This window comes from Sylvia atricapilla, chromosome 1 (genome assembly GCF_009819655.1).
Source record: "Sylvia atricapilla isolate bSylAtr1 chromosome 1, bSylAtr1.pri, whole genome shotgun sequence".
Lineage (NCBI taxonomy): Eukaryota > Metazoa > Chordata > Aves > Passeriformes > Sylviidae > Sylvia > Sylvia atricapilla.
This window is the reverse complement of record NC_089140.1, coordinates 52,848,018-52,869,430: the sequence shown is the minus strand read 5'-3', so window position 1 is coordinate 52,869,430 and position 21,413 is coordinate 52,848,018. Positions and strand designations below refer to the sequence as shown.

General features: G+C 39.9%; 1 protein-coding gene across 2 annotated transcripts in view; it reads left to right on the top strand.

The window, feature by feature from the left end:
* Positions 1-21,413, top strand: part of HECW1 (HECT, C2 and WW domain containing E3 ubiquitin protein ligase 1) — a 258,375-nt gene that overhangs the window by 83,006 nt on the left and 153,956 nt on the right. For both annotated transcript variants that reach the window (XM_066322766.1, XM_066322776.1), the window contains exon 2: positions 10,866-11,190. In XM_066322766.1, the coding sequence (XP_066178863.1) occupies positions 10,866-11,190 (325 nt within the window). The remainder of the gene's footprint in view (positions 1-10,865; positions 11,191-21,413) is intronic.

Genomic DNA, 21,413 nt, shown 5'->3' with positions numbered 1-21,413 from the left:
CATTGACATTCAGTGACATCAGACAGAAAATGGGCAGTAATGATGACTATGCTTCAGTGTCTCATGTTCCAGTTTTCTTTAGAAAAAGTAAAAATGTGTCAGTTTCTATTCTTATGATTACATAGAAAAAAAAATACAGATATTGTGGTCTAAAACTAATTGTTTCTTAAATTAATCCTAACCCATCAAATCACATTTGTTTTTAGGTTTTGAGATCTCATTCTAAGAGTAGTTGCTGTGATCCGTATTCCAAAATGCAACTTGCTGTTCTACATGTTTTGTGATGTGTTTTCCAACAGAATAGGTCGTCCATGAATTAAAACATTTGAAGTGTTTTAGTTAAATTATGAACTCTTATTTTCCAGGTCTGCATTAGTCCTTGTTAGCTGCAGCTGTTGACAGCTGTAAGAGTTTTCCTTTGCTTTACAAAGTTGCTTTGTTTCCCACTGAAATCAGGGGGAGTTTTGCCTTTAAATTTATCGTAAGCAGGATCAAGCACACTCAACTGGATGGCATTTCTGTATTTGTCTGGAGGTAATACGGTAATAACAGGATCTCTGTAGCAAATTAATTTTAAAATGTCAGGGAATATTTCAGGCCTCATTGAAATAGAGACAATGGAACTGAGGGCATGTTCTGAAGCTGGTGTCTGGTTGAAAGACTGGTTTATTGCAATGGTTTGTTGTTGTTTGTAGATCAAAGGAGTGGTTGTACAGGCATTAATACTCAACAGACTGCTAATGGTACCTACCTGCCTCACTGCCTGAGGAGGCTGAGACTGACACTTCAAAACACTTCCACTCTTAAAGAAATAAAGATGGAGGTAAGAAGCATGACAGAGTTTAGCAGCAGGGAATGAAGTAGGACATTTTTAATGTTCTCTTTGCTGTGGAGTGGGGGTCAGCCACCATTGGCAGCTGCAAAGAACCGTGAGTGAAATGAGCCTCCTTTCAGCCCTCCTGGGTTTTGTATGTTTATTGTCCCCACGAGTTAATCCAGTGCCTGTCTTATAGCTGGTACAGCAAGTGATGCTGTGTGTCCTGTCCCTTCCTGCCTACAAGTGTGGGGACAGTGATATCGACTAGTGAGAAAGGGGAGATAGGCCTTGAGAATAAAAAGGGATGGGAAGGAGAAGAAGGTGCATGGTCACCTGGAATATGGCAATATCATATTCCAAGCCAACAGCTTGGAATAGAGGGAGGTAGGAGGGAAAGTGCACACAGCTCTTTCAGAGGATGGCACTCACAGAGTCATCGGAAGTTTTACAGGTCATGGTGATAAATGTCCTGTGGTGTGTATGGATCCACTTGTGCTGACAGAAGTGTTAGGCAAAAAAAGAGGCATGGATGGTGGGAATGCTGCTTGCATGCATAGATCTGCAGGATAAATCCTTTGATACATACACACATGAACCTTTCATTTGCAAAGATTTATACTTGTGTATGAAAGGAGGTTAACATTAAAAACTTCTCTTTTGATATCTGTGCTTGGTTGCTTTCTGTTGTCTCTTTTTTGTGTGTATATATTATGCATAATAAGCTACGCCTGACACCTATGTAATACATTAGACAAGTCTTGTGTCCAGTAGCAATATACACTACAGACATCACACAAGGCTTGTTTTCTAGCAAAACAGTTGTCTCAGTGGAAGGTGTAATGCATTCTTCATGGTAGAGAATGGTAGGATTTTTATAGTTCTCATGTAGCATAAGAAATTAATAGTGCTTTCAACAAAGACAGACTCCTCCAGTCACTGAACTTTGGGGAAGAGATGTGGGAAATCTTGGCTTCTGAGGAATGACTGAGAAATTACTATACCTGACAGTTCTGGGAACCAGTGTACATTACTGGATATCTTTCTACAACTCATATTTATTTACTCTATATAATTTCATTGTTAGTCTCTTAAATTGTGCAGAATGTCTTCACAGCTTTTCCTGTAAACCTCAGCTGTGTTTACTGGTATTACATTTTTTAAAGAGCTGTATTTAGAGCACATATACTAAGTATTTTATTTTCTGTGCTTTTTCTCGATGTACTCTCTATTTTGCAGTTTTGTAGTTGCCTAGAAAATCAGATTATTCTTAGGTAATCAGCTAGTAGTTCAGTATGATGTTTAATTTCTCTTATGATTCTATTTTACATTCAATAATGTACTTAAAATACTTATTTTCTGCTGCCCTCAGGAGTACTTTGCCCACTTATCTTTATATAATACAAAATTTTTGAGCTTGAGGGTTCTGACTCCTTCCAACCTAATGTAACATGCCTGACCTAGGATCCCAACAGTCACTGACTCCTTAAAAAGGGATAAAGAGAGGTGGAGCTGAATTCTGCCTAGGAAAGCCTTATCTGGGTCTCAGTCATTTTCATGAGGAGCCTGTCCCTTTCCCTCTGAGTACTCAGAGAGTCTTGCAATCCTAAATTGGGTGGACCAAGTACTCAGAACTTCAGCTGAATGAATTTAGACCTCTGTGCACATTATCTTTTTCATGGACAATGTATTTGAACGAAAGCTGCTGGTTGTAAAAATCCATCAGATAAGCCATGTCTGTTGTTATGTGCTGTGCAGAACCTGAAACAGGACATCCAGCGTGGTCAGGGTTTCTCAGTACGAGTATTGGTGGATCACCTCACAGAAGAGCAGCAGAGTTTTTAGCCTGTAACAGAGAAGAGCATCCCTGTTCTTAGCCTCCTCCTTCCTGGAAAGCCCCTTGGATTAAGTATCATTCCTGGGAGGTTAGCAGAGTCTCACTTGCAGTGGACATCATAAATGTGGCAGTGATTCTAAACTGGCCAGTATGGGGGACATAGGCTTTTTGAGACAACCCTCTTCTTAGAGTGATGCTTCTCTACTTTTAAAGGTGGATTAAACCAATACTAGTGCCTGCTACAGAATGTTTGGTTTTCTTCCTTCCGTGATTGTTGTCCATAAATATTGTCCTTGGGTTTGAAATGATAAAGAATGGAGGTTTTTAGGCTTTGGCCCTACAGTCACAAGGACTTGTGTATCTCTGAATCTGGCATAGTGTCCTTAGTGGCCATAGTGGACACAAGGATGCTTGGCATGGTGGGGTGTGTTGTGCTATGTACAAATGCTTCATCTTGCACCTGTTGAGACTGCCCTTCTTCTGGTGCAGCTGCAGACTTCTCTGCCTGCTTCTGGTGTTTAGAACCAACCAAGTAAAAGATATAAATTTCCTATTATGTGCATCATAAAGCATGAACAAAGGTGAGCCTTGAGTTTGGAGTATTTGACTGTAGTGTATGAGCAGATCCTGAGCTCATTTCTTTCATTTACTAGTATGGAAAGAACAGAGTGAAGCTGTGTGGTGTTATCTTGATTAAAGATATTATCATGCCGACCCTTTTCCAATTTTCTTACAATTATCTTTTTGAGATTTTATATTCAGGCCATATTGCATATTTACCTGTTCTTGTGTACTTGAATATGTCCTTTAAAAATGTTGGCAGTGTTTTCAGATCTTTTTTTCAGTAATGGATAAGGCTGATGGCTGTTTCTCATCCCCTGCTGTGCTAAACTGCTGAGACAAGACTGTTTTTCCCGCTACGGGTTTAAGAGAAAATAAGAAATTAATTTTGTACTTAGTTGCATTCCATTTCAGAAACTTCCTAGTGCTTTATATAGTGAACTGTGAGTGGATTATCACTTACTCAGTGCAAATGTCTCGAATGTAAGATTGTTAGTTGCTCTTAAACATGAAGTGGAGAAATTTGGTGTCATCTCATGTAAAACTTGTAAAATGTCTTTTTTGTTGTTGTTGTTTTTCAGAAAATTCTTTGGTTTATATACTTACAGGAGTACAAATCTTAATGTGATGTGTGTGTCTTTTAGCATGCTCTCTTGGCTTCATCAGACATTAATCTTTTGTAGTACATTCACAAAGAGAAGAAAAAAAAGCACTATTAATTTTCTTCCTTTTTCTGAACCCCAAGAATTTCCTTCCAATCATTGCCCCATATTCCCGCTTCTATCTTCTTGTCCCCAGGAGATTGTTTAAGTGCTCTCAGAAAATATGGACTGCTCTTAATTGTGCTTTTGCTCTGTAGATGGTAAAAGTATCCTCATTACTGTGCTGCCACTTTTTTCTGCCTTATGACTAATAGGCCTGCATCAGGAATCAATCCCACCCGCCAGCACCAAACCTTGCCGGGCTGACCTTCAGGCCAGCTCTTTCATTTTGATTCTAATTTGTGCACTGATTTGCACATCACTGAAGCAAAGTTAAATGTAAGAGGATACATTAACATAGCACTACAGCTGGACTGGAAATGCACAAAGGTCAGAAAATGGAAAAATGAACTGCCTAATAACATCCATTTGCCCTGCTGCTGATGTATAATGTCTTTGATGTCTGATTAGTGGTCATTATATATATATATGTCTGTATTGTGCCATAGATGTGCAATATTGAGACAAATGCTCTTAAAATTCTCTAGTGGTTCTATGGCATGCACTCCTGTCTTGGTTTGGGAAGACAGGTATCTGCCAGGGAAAGCTGGAGCTTCCCTTGGAATGGAGAATGTAAACCACCACCCCCCCCCCCCCCTTTTTCTAATTATAATTTTTTCAGTTAAAAGCTTTTAGGCAAAAGATTTTGGAAATAGAAATAGCAGTTCTTTACTGGTATGTATAAAACAAACAAACAAACAACAACAAAAATAAACAACTACGGCATTGATAACAAAAACAGTACCAAGAACTTCGAGGACTTTGCTTCACAAAAACTCAGGGCAGTTTGGTCTCGGTGCCTTTGTAGGATCCTCCCCGAATGCCAAAAACCAGAGAGAGACTACCTGAAGCTCTGTCCTTTTTTCTGCCCCAAAACCCCACTCCCCCTCCAACCTTCGACCATCCCTTTGTTTTGTTAAATAGTCTTAAGTATGACATTTAGTCTACTTGGTAACTTATGGGGAAAAAATTCTTTAGAGTATAAAGGAACAAAACCTAACCCCTAACAACTCCTCTGAAATGTTTTCAGCTTTTCCAAGAGCAGCAGTTTCATCTATGAGCTCTGTAATATCTTGCAGGGAAAAGGATGTCAGTAAACCATGTAAGCCTGCAACTCTCTTGGGCTATTAAACGATTCCTTTGGAGCTCTAAGAAGCCATTCCTATGCCTCTAAAATAACTGGACCAATGCTACAAAGTTCTCTGTGCTCTACAAATCCTTTGGCTTCATGGCATTCTCCAATCCCTAGCTTAATGACTCTAGTGTTGGGTTTTATGTTTACAGCAAGTCAGATACTTGATGGTATGGAGAAGACTTTGCATAACATTTTTCACTCTAAACCCTGTTTACTGGATTTGGCTGTAGTATAAGCTATGCCTTAAAAAAATCTAATTTTTTTCTAAGCATTATGTTAATTCTTCCAAAATTCAAATGTCCAAAGGGATTTTTTTTCCTCACAGGATGATAAATAAGTAGTTGAGATAGGTGGCAGTAGGTTGATAGGAGGTGGTTATGATAGCTGAAGCTGTAGCCTTGATTGCAGCTCACTTTTGAATAGTGTTCTTTCTTACCTCTGCATTGCCTTGCATTTTGTATAGTCAACTGTACTGCGCCCACAGCGATGGAAAATGCAAATGGTTAAATTTGCTGTGCATGTACCATGCAGGTACCATGTGCTGTGTTGGGGACTGTCCCCAGCCAGAAGGGCAGAAATCAAAATATTTCATTTGCCTTTTCCTGCCTCAGAGTTTGATGAAAGGATAGTGTAGTTTCACGGAAGGCAGCTGAATGGTGGCAGCTAAGGGGCCCTCAGTGCTATGGGTGGGGAGAGCAGATGGGGAAGAGATGTCTCCACAGCAGGTCTGCAGTGGAGGTGAAGATGAGAAGGTTCCTGGGAAGACCCAGAAGTAGATCCTGCAATAAGTATTCAGGGCTATGGAAAGTGAGAGAGTTTGCTCTGAAGAAAGACTTCACATTGCTGAGTTGAGAGCAAGGCTGGAGGGAAAAGTCCTGCCCTGTAAGGAGCAGCAGCAAGATTATCATATACTTTTGCTTTCACCCAGTTCTTTGCTCTTCCATGCAGCAGAGGTGAGTTTCCTGTTCTTCAGAACTTACCCAATTCTAATTTAAGCTTTAATAAAAGAGTTTTACATGCTGAAAGCCCTTTCAGCAGCCTCACCTTCAAGTTAAAGGTCTTCCTCAAAGCTCTGGCTGGCAGATTCCCATCACATCATAGTTTGATGACTGTAGGTACTGTTGTTTTCCTACTTGCCTTTCTGGCCAAGCCTCAGGATTTCACCCTGGGTATTCATACCTGGGCTATGACTAGGTTTTCTAAGTCTTTTTAGGTTTTCTCTCATCCAGCTGACCGAATCTTTCATACAGGCTGTTACCACCCTACTTACTGTTTCTCTTAGTACAATATCCTTCTTGACACACATGCTCTTACCTTGTTGAAAGCTGGTCCAAAGGGTTCTGCTGAGGTAATTTTTCACTTTTACCAGAGTACCCTAATTTTTTACTTTTAAATCAGTCTTAGCTCCTTGTTGCCTTAAAAAAAAAAAAAAAAAAAAAAAAAAACCAAACACATAAGCCTTGAAAATGACAGCTAAAAGCTGATCAGGAGAGCCCTAATGTCTGGTGGTGCAACCAAGAGACTGACTTCACATTTGATTTGCCTATGATATGAGACTTGACTACTGGCATATTAAATTTTCAGGTGGATCAATGTGCTGTGTCCCAAGCTTCCCATCACAGAAAGTTATCTCATTGTCTTTCTCAACACTTGCCCTTGAAATTTGCGTTGCAGTGATGCTTGCAGATATCTGAGTAACTACTTTGAGCCCACTGTCCTGGTGGCTAATATTGTCACCTTGTTCTCTTAGGTTTCTTCATCTGCCAGGGCTCCAGTGATGGGTTGTGTTTCAATCCTACTCTTTCTTTGGTATGAACAGTGAAAGTCCATTGTACCACCATCCTGACCTGCATAAATCCATATTCCAGCAATCAGAGGTAAATGGTATCAGTCCAAGTTTCTGGAAGACAAATCTTAATTGTCTGAACAGAGAACAGAGCTGGATCCTTGCAGATGTTAAAAACCAAACCAACTAAACAAACAAAACTAAACAAAAAACCAAACTACCAAACAAACCCCTAACATTAAACCCTACAGTCTTCCAAGGGATGCTTCCATGGCAGCTCTAAATCCTGTGGTGAAACTCAGCTAGCAGTAACTATGTGAAGCCTCTCAGGCAGAGGATTCTTCTTGTCTCAGAGAGGGAGACCTGAGTACCACTGAGTGCATTTTTTTCAGGTGGTGAAGGAAAAGGCATTGGTGACAACAGCTCTGTGCTTTCCAAATGCCAAACACCAATTGGGAAAGGAGAGAGGTGTGAGTGAGAAAGGGAGAGAATGTGGGAAGAAACTGTGAGATTTTTTCTTGGTATTTACTGATTACAGATTTTCTATGTTTATATTTTTGAAGGCAGTTTTCTTTACAGTCAGATCTCATCTGTCATTTCCTTTAGGCTACCCCTTCCTACTTTCCCTGTTAGTATTGCAGTTGGATTTATATAGGAGGAAAAAAAATCTTAAAATAATTTTTCAGGTGTTTGTTTGCATTAGCTGGACTAAGTGAGAAAAATAAGAGGCAACTGCTGCTCACAGATAATCCTCCAAATATCTAATTTTGGGTAGGACTGTCATGTATCTGGTAGATCTTTAGAGACAAAGCTTTCCAGAGCTCTTTGAAAATCAGCGGTGAGAGGAGTGAGTGGGAAAATGAAGCCTGGGGGTCATTTTGTGCAGAGTGTCCCTGGGTGGAAACTCTCCTGCAGGCACTGACTGTAGAAGCAGCTGTAGAATGACTGTTTTGAGGCAGAAATGAAGAGGTGTTTGTTGACAGCCAACATTTGGCCTTTCTTTGTTCTCCCTTTATATTTTACACTTCGTATTAGAAGTGAACGTTTAGTGTAGCATGTGTAGTGTAAACACCTCTGCTAGAGGACAGAGTAAATACTAACCTCACATCCCTAAAAAAGACATAATTTTAAAAATATGTTAAATATCCTGGATGGATCAGATTGCTTTCACAAAACATCAAGAGGATGTCTTCCCAGTTTTTAAAACTGTCTCACCATGGCTGGGACTCTATCATCAGGGCTTGGGGGCTTAAATAGTTATATATGAATCATGAAAATCTGGTAATAAAATGTGGAATAACACCTTTACCTATCCTCTTTTCTACTTACTCATACAGCTGTGCTTGTATTTTTATGCCACTGTTTAATCCAGATAATTATGTGTGACTATTTCTTTCATTTGGGGTTTTTTTTTTTCAGTTTTGGGATTTTCTGGAAATACAAGAGACTTGGATTTATGGAGAATTTGGCCTTCTGGGTTGCTTTAAAATTAAGCCATTTGTTCCATTGGCATCAACATACAGGAAAACTGGAAATTAGAGAGTTCAAGCAGAGTGATTAATATAACATTTTTATTACAACTGCTTAAAGTCATGCTGAAGCTGAAAAAAATGTTTAAGTCTAGTTTAATTTTAAGGTATGCAGTTAATTAATATTCTACATCCATTAACATTCAAAAATGAAAGTATCTGCAGAACCACTGCTCCCTGGAGTAATTTGTCACCAGGAATAAAATGTCTGCCTTTGAACTGAAGTAGCTTTTGGGTAGCAGAGTGAGCAAAGGAACCCATGCTAATGATATAGACTAATCCAGACTAAAACCAATTCTAGTTATGTCAGATTCTGTTGTGACATCCAGTGCCTTCTTTGCTAAGTGACAGAAAACTACCAATAATTTTAATTTACTGACTAGAGTGTGATAGTTTGTGTGCCTGCTTGTGCATCCCAGATTAGAAAATGTTCACAACATGTTTCTTGATAAAAAAAGATGCATTTTCTGTTTATGTGGTATTTTGGTCTTTATACTGTGAACTCTTTCCAAACAGTGAATAAATGCAAGAAAAGAAGCAGCAAAAAAAAAAAGACAGGATGAGATGTTCAGCAAATGCAACACAATACCCTTCCCTTCCCTTCCCTTCCCTTCCCTTCCCTTCCCTTCCCTTCCCTTCCCTTCCCTTCCCTTCCCTTCCCTTCCCTTCCCTTCCCTTCCCTTCCCTTCCCTTCCCTTCCCTTCCCTTCCCTTCCCTTCCCTTCCCTTCCCTTCCCTTCCCTTCCCTTCCCTTCCCTTCCCTTCCCTTCCCTTCCCTTCCCTTCCCTTCCCTTCCCTTCCCTTCCCTTCCCTTCCCTTCCCTTCCCTTCCCTTCCCTTCCCAAGGAAGAGATACCTTTTGCATTATTAGCTTTAGTCTTGCGTCACTTCCTATAATGTGTGGCATTCCCATCAGAGCTATTTTTGCTTATAAACCCTGTTTAATGCAGTAAGTGAGAATTTGGGTCAGCGGATTGTAAGTGTTGTTGGGCAGTGTTTGCTAAGTGACAGCATATTCTAGGGGTACAAACATGCCAGCTGAATTTTTTGCTCTCTGTACAGTTTTTGTGCAACAGAATCCTAAGATACAATAATAGGGTACTTAATTATTCTGCCCTAAACAGTATTAATAAAGACAATATTAGGGTTCTTTTTCAGGACTTAATATTCTTCCGTGCTACCATAGCCTTAATAAAGCCTGCATTAAATAACTGCTTGGCTGGACAAAGAAGCTATGATTTTCTGCCACTTAATTTGTTTGAGTTCAAAAGGACGATTTGACTTCTGATCATGTGAAAAGCATTTCATTGCATACTGGAAAGCTGTCTGGTTTTCTGTCTAACAGACTTGACAGCATGGTTGGCAACAGACGGATAATGGAAGGCTAATGAATAATGAAAAGCTGAGTGATTGAAATAACAGAGCTGCAGGGAGAGAAGAGGGAAAGCTGGGACAGAAAATGGAAAAACAAGTAGTACAGAAGTCAGGAATAACTAATATTTTGATCAGTATCAAAGAATGTCTTCACATCAGAATTTAACCCAGTCATAACTTAAGCATTCTCCATCTGCTGTGTCACAAAAGCTCTTAACTTGTGCACCAAGACACATTTTGTACAAGGCACTCAGCTTGCCTTGAGGAAGGGTAGGTTGAAATTAAAATATTTTTCAACTACTAGGACAATGACTACTCTGCAGTAACCTTCCCAGTTGTCATTAGTTGTCTGGTGCATTCATAAATTCCTACCTGAGCAGAGAGTGCCTAGTATCTCACAGTCTCTGCAAAAACCAGATCAGAGGTGTAGCATTGGCAGCCATCAGCTGTACAGAGGGACATTGCAACACTGACTGTGTGCTTATATTTCTGTGAGGACATCTCTATTTTTGTAGCAGGGTTAACTCTGTTTTCATGGCACTCTCTTTTCAGATACTGAGCAGGGAGGAACAGCTCTTACTCACTGCTAACTGGTCTCTCCAGATGAAATATGGTCTCTAGAGTGGCTGTGCCCTAAGGATTCCTTTGCTAACGTAGCAAGAAATAGTGGGGCCAACACTTAACTCCAGGTGTCAGAAGTGAGACTATCTCATGATGTCAAAGGAGGGTGGCTCTCTGGCAGTTCTGTAGTCATGGTGTTTGTGTCTGGACATGTGCATTAACATGGAGGAAGCCAGCTCCTATTAATTTCCTTACACTGCCAAGCTCAGTTATGGCTGAGCTTAGTGGTGCAAGGCTTGCTCTTACACTTGCTTTCATGGTAAGAGTTACAGAGTAGGAGTTGAGTTAGCACTGTTCTTGCTGCCTCTTTTCATGTCTCTTTTTTGCAATGATAAATGGAAAAAGATCTGCTACTTTCTTGCTGTAACTTACTACTTTTCTTGAGCTCTGATATCACCGTAAAATTAATAACACTGTAAATACTATCCTTTCTTTTTTTTTCTTCACAGAATCTGTACCAAAACAGGTTCCTGGGCCTGGCAGCCATGGCATCTCCATCTAGGAACTCACAAAATCGGCGCCGGTGCAAAGAGCCTCTCAGATACAGCTATAACCCTGACCAGTTCCATAACATGGAAATCAGGAACAATTCCCATGAGACAGTCACCATTCCTAGATCTACCAGTGACACAGACCTTGTCACTTCAGACAGCCGGTCCACCCTGATGGTCAGCAGCTCCTACTACTCCATTGGGCATTCACAGGACCTAGTGATATATTGGGATATAAAAGAGGAAGTGGATGCAGGGGACTGGATTGGCATGTATCTCATAGGTAAGTCGCTGTTACCCCTTTCCCTTTTGGGTTCCTTGCTGCTTTTTTTTAGTTGTAGGCATTAGGGTAAAGTGGGTTCAAGGACATTAATGAGCTGATACAGCTCCCTTAAGTGTAGTCTTTAGGTGGGTTTATACATGACAATTTTTTTTCTGCTCTTTTCTGAATTACTGGTTGCAGTCCTTGCGCTCCCTTTTTCTTCAGCAGAGATACAAGAAGGCTTTCTGTTGATGGTTTCTTGCTATTTCAAGATAAATTCATTTTGAAGCTATTTGGATGTTGGGAAAATACCTCCTGTATGAAGACAGTATAATATTTTCAGGGTTTCCTCTTGAGAGTCCTTGAGTAATCTGTGACAGATGAGAGGTTTTACAACTCAAGAATATGAATAATTTAAAAACCTTGTGAGAATGCCTTTTTCTCCATAGCCACAGGATATTTTGATAGGAACAATAATTATAGACTGAGACAGTCTGAAATTCCCCCAGAAAGTTTTGCTTTCTTTTTCTTTTATTGTGTATTGAAAACTATATTGAGCCATGTACATTAGCATATTTTTGGCAGCTCCATCTAGGAAATCCAGCCCCACGTAAGAGTAATAAGAAATGGTTTCAATCCACTTTTATCTGATTGCTTCACTTCAGTATAAAATCAGCTTTTCTTAACCTGGTTTGGTTCCTATGGAAATAGTCCTGCTGAGACTGGAGTTTATATTAACTCTTCTTTCTGGTAAATTTTGAAAATGACAGATCAGTTTCAGAAACATTTCTCTGTGTATTAGGGGGTCTTAAAAATGTAAAGTTCTTAAATGTTTCTTGAAAACCAGTGACTTTGTAAAGGATTGGTGTCCCCACAAATAGAAATGTTAGTAAATCATTTCCTTGTCTGTTTGGAAGGTATGTCTAGCACTAAGCAGATATTTTAGTTCTAATAGCACTTTTTTCATCTTCCCCAGGCAGAGAACCAAAACCAGTTAAAGCATATGATGTTGTGAGATGAGCTTTTGGAGCAGGCATAGGCGACATCGTTGGGAGCCATAGTCATACTGAAGTGCTGTAGTGGATAAAACAAATGGCTTGGCTTCAATACTGACGATATTGGGAATATGGGTGTTGGTGACATAGGGGATATGTGAGAAAAGTACTAGATAGTAGGTCTGAGCATGTAGAAGAACTGTAGTGGCAAGATGTTAGGCATTGGAAAATAAGTTTAGGGTATTGAAGTGACTGTAAAAAGGGATACACAAGGGTGGCTATTTAGGACGTGAAGGGAAAGGAGTGGAGGTTACAATAAGCCAAGCTGCAGTGTTTGTTCCTGTGGGTAACCTTATAAAATGCCCTTCTTTGAAAAGAAAGGCTTCTGAAATTTAAATCTTTTAGGAAAAATCAGAGACTGGATTGAAATCAGCCTGGTTTGTTGGCCTTAACAGAAAATTACTTTTGTTTACATTTAAATTTGAAGTGAAGTGTTTTGCTTGAATAGATGAGAAGACACAGTGCCTCCCAGCACTGGGCACTAAGAAATACTGTACACCTATTCTGAAGTAGTGCAGACAACTCATGAACTCTTGCCTCAGTGGAGGCACAGTATTCCTTCTGGTGGTCTGAAGTCAGCAGAAAGTGCATAGGGCTTTTTCACACTGACTGAACTTGTTCAGATGGGTTTCACAGCTCGGGCATGGCATCCAAGGCTGTGAAGACAAACTCTTTTATTTTTGATAGGCAACATGACTAAGTAGAAATTTAGCTGGCAAAATAAAAATACACCCAGCTACTCCTGCTTAATTTACTATATCAAACAGGATACATTGCTGCAAACACCCCAGTAAATTATAGGTGCAAATTTTGAAGTGTTTCCTTGCCCCTGCTGGCTAAATACCTGTTGTTTATGACAGTAGTCAATGGCTCCTTCCAAGCAACTCCACTGCCAAATAAAAAGTGAATAGTGTGTCCGGTCCCCAAGAAACCAATACCTGATCCTTCATGTCTTTGAAGGTGTTTTGTCTCCAGTCTCTCAGGTTCCCACTCTAAATGACTGAGGAAATAGCAGACAGCAGCATCCCTCATTCTCTTTTTTTACTCTTCCTTTCCCCTCTTCCCACTCCTCCCCCTGCTGCAAAACTCATTTAATATGAGCTTTGGTTTTGGTTCCCTTTGAAGAACGTGGAAAACTCTGAAGATCATTTGGGTTTTAGAGTTTGATTCAAAAACCACTCGAATCTATGAAGGTAACTGGCACTGTGGCTGTATGCATATTTACAAAGCAGGGTAAACCAGTAGGAATGGGTCTGTAGAAGCAAACATTTGATGAAGGTCTTTTGGGGGCTTGACTTAGAACAGTTTCATTCTGGCAAACTGAATATCCTTGCTGTAGTGTATCTTTCAGTTCAGTTTCATCAGGACAGAATCAAGTTCATGTGGCTGTAGGACGGCACAGTCTCATGGTGGCGTAGGGACAGTTAGAAGGGCCAGTACAAAGCATCTTTCTGACCTGAAATAAAGCACTGGTGCCTTCTGGTTTTGACCAGTCCATTGAGGGTGGAGATCCAGACATCCCTAATGGCTTAGATTTGCGTCTCCATTTGCACAGATTTTGTGAGCCTGTACTACTGTTAAAAGAAGGAATGTTCCTGGCTTTGTGGATATGACCTTCACAATGTAAACTGATCTATAACTGTGTTTTGAATTAGCAGCCAGACTGGAACAAGAGAACTAAAGAAACTATGAGCTTTTTTCCCCATCTGCTCACAAGAGGATTAGTGTTGAAGCCTATTATTATCACTTGTCTGGCAACTCTGTTAACTATTGCAATGCTGCTGGTCATTCTAGTGTTTGTCTCAATCCAGTTTGTGGATACAGACCAATCCTTTCTGAGATTGTTTGGGTTGGTGAAATTGGAGCTGAAAGGTTTGAATGTAGCACTCTGTAGTATTGTGGAGAGTCATGAGTACTAGGAAATTATTTGCATCCTTAAGATATCAGGCAGTGTATTGTGGATTTTCTTTAAGCCTTGGTGTTAGGAGCATTGGAGTTGATATTTGTTATTTGTCTTGTGGGAGTATCCCAGGAAAGGAGTATGCAGAAGCAGAATGGAAGGCAGTTCTATGTTGCAGGAGTTTAATGCTTGCCATTGTAGTATTCTAGGAAATATCTCTAAACAATTTTATATGAGTGTTGATTTTGAAATGCATAAAACTTACTCTTTTCACCACTACTGCCATCACTAAAAATCTGATGATACTCAGTAAACTTCAGACTTCAGAATAATGGTATTCCAAGTCTGGGAAAATAAAGATGATATAAAAGACTTTAAAAAAAAAAAAAAAAAAAAAAAAAAAAAAAAAAAAAAAAAAAAAAACCACAAACCAAAAAAAAGGCACAGGAATCATGTATCTCATATGTTTTCATAATGAGGGGCATTTTGGGGTGCTATTCAAAAGTTAAAGTAGCCTGAAAGAGGAGTTGAGGGAGTCCTCCCTGTGTGGAAATTCTGTCTGCTTGCTCCTCTTTTGAAGAGCCACAGTTCCTTTTATCACATGATAGCTGTTCTTCTCCCCTATTGATTCATTTACACATTCCTTAGGGTGTCCAGCTAGGAAAAAAAAGCAGTCTCTGCAGAAGCAGGTAAGAGCTGGATTTAGCACTTGTTATTAGACATAACATTTGCTCATGGTCTCAGGATAATCAGCCAGTCTCTCAAAAAACTGTTGTAAAAATCATGGTCATGTGTCTCATGGCAAAAAATAGTATCTACCCTGAAGCCTCCTGAAAACGTCCATGCACACACGTATATGACTTTCATGAAGGGCCATAGAAAAACTTTTAGTTGAAGGGAGAATAGTAAATGTTGACTTTCTTAAAATATAGATGTTATTGCTTCAGTACATTTTAAGATTAACTGTGGAAAGATGACAAAAATATGTAAAATGGGAAAACAAGTGTTTCTTAAGACATACTTTGCCTTCAGGAACAGGAATTATATTTCATTCCTGCTAAGCTTGAACTCTAGAGATTCTGTAACTTCCCTTCTATATAATATCTATCAGCTCCAAGCAATGCAGAGGAACCTCTACATTCTGTAACAACTCATCTGAAATGTTTGTTTGTCTTCCCTCAAGAGAACTATAGTATTATGAACATCCAGGAGTTTTTCAGATACAGACCCACAATCAAAAATATGTGTAAACACTCAAAAAGAGTTCTCTAAGAAAATTGAATATTACAGAACTCTGTTGGTATTTAAAAGTCTCTGGAATTTAAGTTTTGTTTGCAGAAAAGGTGTTTGTAAAGAAAGGGCCCATTGGGAAAAAAATGAAACTAAAACAAAGTTATGATTAATTAAGAAAGGCTATATTTTTAAGTAAAGACTCTTATTTAATGGCTACTGTGAGACAGCTAGAATATTTGCAGTTATTTATCTCAAGGCTTTTTCTTTCTCTTACCTCATTTGCTATTGCTATTTGCCACAGTGTGAAGCCCCTTTAGATAAATTAATATGGACTGATGGCAGCTGCCTGTAGATAAAGAGCTATCTTACAATTACTGTAGTGGCATTTTTAGCTGCTACTAGATTTCACTTCTGTATCACATCCGTATCTGATGTAAAGGAGCTAATGAGAAATGTTTAAAGCAGACTTTTGAAAAAATCATTTGCTCCAATGTCTGTGCATACTGATGTTAGGGGTTTATCAGGGCTAACATTATATTTTCTTACCCATATAAAGTAGGCTTGCTTTCTTTCAACATTTCCTTATATGAAAGCAAAACGTTATCAAAGGCTATTTATTAAAAATGTCTTCATACACAAATCTTGGAGGGTCAAATTTTCTGTCCATAGCTCATGCTTTCTAGGGTAGTTCCTCTCAAATTTATGTAAGTAGAAATGTCTTGGTCTGATCAGTCACTGACAGTTAGCTTTAAAACTTCTTTCCTCCTCTGTTTCCTGTGGTGTTATTTCTCCCCCAGAAAGGCAATTCACCACAACCTGAAATATCTAATAACTATTGGTTAATAGACATTTAAACGTTTGTTTAAATACTCTCTGGTTTGATTTTAGGCTTAGATGGCCTGTGTTGCTGGTTTTGCCCACTGAGACAAGTGGAAAAATGTACATTTTTCCTGCCATAACTTTTTTGTGCAGCTATTTTACCAAACATCCAATACATACAAACAGAAAGAGTATCCGTGTTGCCAGCAGAGATATAAAATGTTAGAAACTGCAATGTGCATATAAAGCTGGGAGTTGTGGGTGTCTTTGTTACCCCCAACTTAGGCTCTCTCTCTCTGTGTTTGGATGGTTGCTCCCCCTCTCTGCTTCAGATACAGCCATCTGTAAAACAAAACTCTTCACAGTGTGCCTGCTTAGAGTGAATTCTGTTGATACTTGGATTTGTTGTGTCCTGGGGTCACTCATCTTTCCAGTCCTTTGGAACAGAATTTCACTGTGGTCTTAGGGCTCCTCCTCAGTAGGTCATCTTCTAGCTGAGTCTCTTGCCAGGCTGGGAAGGGCAACCATGGCTAGCTGTGATTACCTCAGCAAGTTAAGCTTTGTTGGACACTTCCAGTTCTGCACCATCTGTGAAACATCAACAGAGGTTCCCAGTGGCCAGGCAGCTTTCACTAGGCACAGCACAATTTATTTCAGGAACAGAAAGTGTCAGAGGAGCAGGTATCACAAGCCTTGGCAGATATATTAATGCAGCAATATCAGTTCTTTGTTACAACCTGGATCACCTTTACCTGGCTGCTATTCAATCCAGTGAGAGTGATTTATCAGGCTGAGTCACTTCTTGCCTTTCCCAGTTCTGTATGTGGTGCACCCCTTCAGCCAGACAAAACCTGGATAAGCTGTTTACAAACACACCAACTGTGACACCAGCACAGTTAGCTTTTACATCTGGTTCTCCCCTTTACGAGTGGATACAGTTGTTGCAAGGGTCCCTAAATAATGGGAGGTGGGACAGAACAGACCACACGCCAACCAATACAGCTTCCATATTGAAATCCCCTTTATTATCAGCCTGCAGTGAGTCATATAGGTTTGCCACTTAGTTTATCGTTACAGGCTATACAAAGAATGCAAACAACCCTTATTTATCTAAGTCTCAAGGTGGCTAAAGTGTTAGAACTACAATTCTACATTTAGAAACCCATTACTTCCCAGAACACCTTAATATAAGCTGTGAGTTTTCTAACTGCATCACTGTGGGCTGCAGGTCCTGTGGGCTCAGGGGCCACTCTACAGGCCAAAGGGCCCGGTCTGGAATTGCTCACCCTCAATCAATCCAGATATAAATCCCAACATACAGTCAACACTTTAATGCAAGGATTTCTGAATATTCCCAACACATATGACTTCTGACACACCTTCCCTTTCACTGCTTCCAAGGTTCAGCTGTCATTTGTGTTAACGTTGGCTGTAGCAATGCACCAAAAAGCTTCTGCAGAGTGCTTAGTGCACTAGTGGTGTGCTTTATAGTCTTTTAGTGACCTCATAGTAAAGAAGCCTGCAGACTGCCAGTTTTTTTCCCTACATATGTTTAATATGTGGTAGAGGTGTTTACTGTCTGCCACAGGATTCCCATTCTTGTGTATGACTTCTCCATTAAATAACAGCTCTTATGAACATCTTTCTAAATGAATGGGTAGAAAAGAGTTTTCTATTGCAACTATTCATGCTGAGTTATCTGGAGAGGGAAATAATGCAGACAGGGAGTGAGTACTGCATCCTCATGCCTTCTTAGTGATTTCTAGTGTCCTTATGTCCATGGATGAAACTGCCTCTGTGCTGTGCAAGGATGGCCCATGTTACTGTGTAGCCCACAATTACAGTGAAGTCAGTAATGATCATCTACTAAAATATTTCAGAAGAAATTAGTTGGGGATATTGGTGCACTAAATCCCAGATTTTGGCTTCAATCCTGCAAAAGAATCATATTCGATGCAGCATGTTCAGACCATTGACTGGATAGAATCAATCATGGGGCAAGCAGTGGACAGAACGGACATAAAATTCTTGGCAGGATAAAGCTTAAAGCAGAAAGGTTTGTTTTGGAGAGGTTGTCAAGCCAGCCATGTGGATTTTGAAGGCTCAGCATATGTTTTTCTTCTTTTAGTTTTCTGGTTTAAACTAAATCCTTCCCATCCTTAGTGTTTATAACACTTACATTGCACTGTTCCTAACACTGGAATATTCCTATGCTGACTTCTACAACTACTGTCATGACTGTGTAGCTTTTGTAATCTTTCTCACCCATTGATCTCTCCAGCCCTAAAGGCATTTTTTTTCTTCACTGGAGATCTTTCACTATGTAATAAGTTTATAACTGAATACCATTTTTCAGATAATATCCGTCCAAATTCTCAAGAGGTTCTTTGCACTGTGGTGCTTCAGTGTACTCATCTGAGTTGTGTTTGCACTTTTGTTTTCTACTGCTTTATTAGATCAAAATCTCCAGTCCAGTCTGCCATTTGCTGTTATGTCTTTCAACATTTCTGTAAATCCATTTTTCAAATACTGCAAATTAGTTCTCCCCTATTTAATGAACATTGTTAACCTGTAAAAATGTCATCCTTGTTCACATTTCAGATGTTCCAATGTCCCTTTATATCTTGTCTTCATACTGCCTTGGGCCTGCAGCATCTCTTATTTTAAAATTTTCTTGCAGGTTTCATGGCTGCACTGCTTTGACCTAATCCTCATTTCCCAAATTGCACTGTAGTCAATGGAGAGGCTTCCACTGACTGTGAAAACTTTGTTGTTATATTAAAAACAAACAAACAAAATTCTTACATGTTGTACCTTACCACACATCAGTAGGAATTGGGGAGGTCAGAATCATCCTTGTTTGGATTGCTCCCTCCCATCTTCAGTTCTGTGTGCAAACTGGAATGTCATTACTTGTGAATAAGTTTGTGCAGTGCATAGGTGAAGTAGAGCTGTTGCTGTACTGAGACCCAAATGTGGTCCACCTGCTCCAGGGAAAAGAATAAATCTGGATGTGCAGGAGCTTATTTAAAGGAGCTTTAAAGCCTGTAGCTGGGATGGGCACAGCTGAAGTAGCACTGACAGCTAGCTGTGTGGTGCTATCACACTTCTAAGGGTGTGCAGAGCTAAATGACACCAGTATTACTGGACAGATGCCCATCCCACTGCAACTTAACATCTGCTTGTGGGGTTTTTTTGCCCCACAAGCTTTTATTGCTGAGCCTCCACTCCTTACTTTCCTCATTCCTTCTACCTTTTCAGCAGATTTGTGGTTACAGAAGAGAAAAGCGAGGTGGGTTTTCTCCCTAACACTGCAAGAACACCATAGAAGAATAGAGTCCACTGCCATCAGCTCTACTTTTAGCCAAAAGTTCCACTGTTGCAGAGAAGGAGAGGGAAGTCCCTTGAGTGACAGAGCTCAAACTCTCACTGTGGTTAGCTCAAGTATAAGTGAGGAAGAGCTGGATCCACAGTTCATCCAGAGCCTTCTGAAAAACTGCAGGCATATCATTGCCAAGATTTCATAGGGTGTCTGTAAAGGCTAGTCATTTGCTTTTTTAATTGTTGTTGGTGTCATGAAAAATGAGAATGTTATGTCCCAGCGGTAATTTGGAGAATGCTGGAGTGGTAAAGGGTGATAAGTGGCTCTGGAAGTAAGCTAGATGTTCAAAGATAAAAGTGTTTTGCTGGAAGTTGGGACTCCTTGGTTTTGGGAGTGGCTGACATGTCATTTGGGTTTAATGTGTTATTCTTTCTGCTTCAGATTTGAAATCCATCATGCTTGTGTTTTTAATGTGCTTGGACCAGTTTTACTTATGGCCAACATCTTCTGCCCTCGGTGACCAAGAATTGCTAAAACTTTGCCAACTCAGTCCCCATTTTATTACAGTTTATCTCCCTTTTTACTTTCCTTTCATTTTTCTCTTGACATGTCTTCCTCATACTGCTCTTCTCCACTCATTGTTCACATTTCTCTCCCCCAATTTTTTTTCTCTAGCTAGGCAAGGAGTTAATTTTTGTGGGATTAAAATGGAACCATTCACGCGCTTGAAAAAAGCATATGCAAAACTCTTAGATCGAGAATTGAGCTTGCAGCACCAGTGAATGATTAGGCCCTTGTTTTCCAGAACTCTTCTTCCAAAGAAGTTATAGAAGGAGGGATGCTAACTGTAAACTGCAGTATATAAATTGCCTGCAGCAGAAATTGGCAAATGAGTTAACAGTGAAGTTTCAGTCTAGTCTACACTGGAGATTAATATGTAGCAGCTGAACTCAATGGAAATGTTCCTAACTATTATTTGTGATTTTTTTTTAATGTGGCATCTTTGTAAATAAGGAATTGGGATCTGCATCTTTGGCATATGTTTCTCGTTAATTGTTTCTCTTCTGCAGAATCATAATGGCTTGTATTGTGCAGCTCTTTGGAAGAACATCTTCCAAAGGCTGTGTTTTGCAGTGCTAAAGGACTGCAGAAGGAAAGACTTTCATGCCCTGATACAAATCACTACAAGCTCCACTTGCAGAGGCTTTTGTCATCATTTTGTGTTTTTCTTCAAGTGGTTGGGTGGTAAGAGAATAAATATCAGAAATAAAGCTTATTTGTGGCTTACCCCTTCTATTATCAATTTGCAAGACAATTTTACTTTATTGATACTTTAGGAAGGGTCTGGAGCACATGTCCTGTGAAGACTGGCTGAGGGAGCTGGGGATGTTTAGCATGGAGGAGGCTTAGGGAAGACATTATTACTTCCTCTACTCGGAAGGAGATTGTAGCCAGTGGGGCCCAGCCTCTCCTCCTAGGCAACCAGACAGGAGGAGAGAACACAGCCTCAAGCTGCTCCAGGGGAAGTTTAAGTTGGACATTAAAAGCAATTTCCTCATGAAAAGGGTGATTAGGTATTGGAACCGGCTGCCCAGGGAGCTGGTGGAGTCACTGTCCCTGGAGGTGTTTAAGGAAAGACTGGACGTGGCACTCAGTGCTAGGGAATAATTGTCAAGGTGCTGTTAGGGCATAGGTTGGACTCAATGATCTCAGAGGTCTTTTCCTACCTAATTGATTCTGTGATTTACGAAATCTCTTTCCTACAGCTTTCCATGCTAGTTGCAAAACAGGTCAACCAGAGCTCAGTCTCTTTGTACAAAAAGTAATTTTTAAAAGCATTTTGCTAGCTATTGTTGTATGTCATAATGTAGACATATATATTGTCCCAAAACACTTTTAAATTTCAAACTAATGC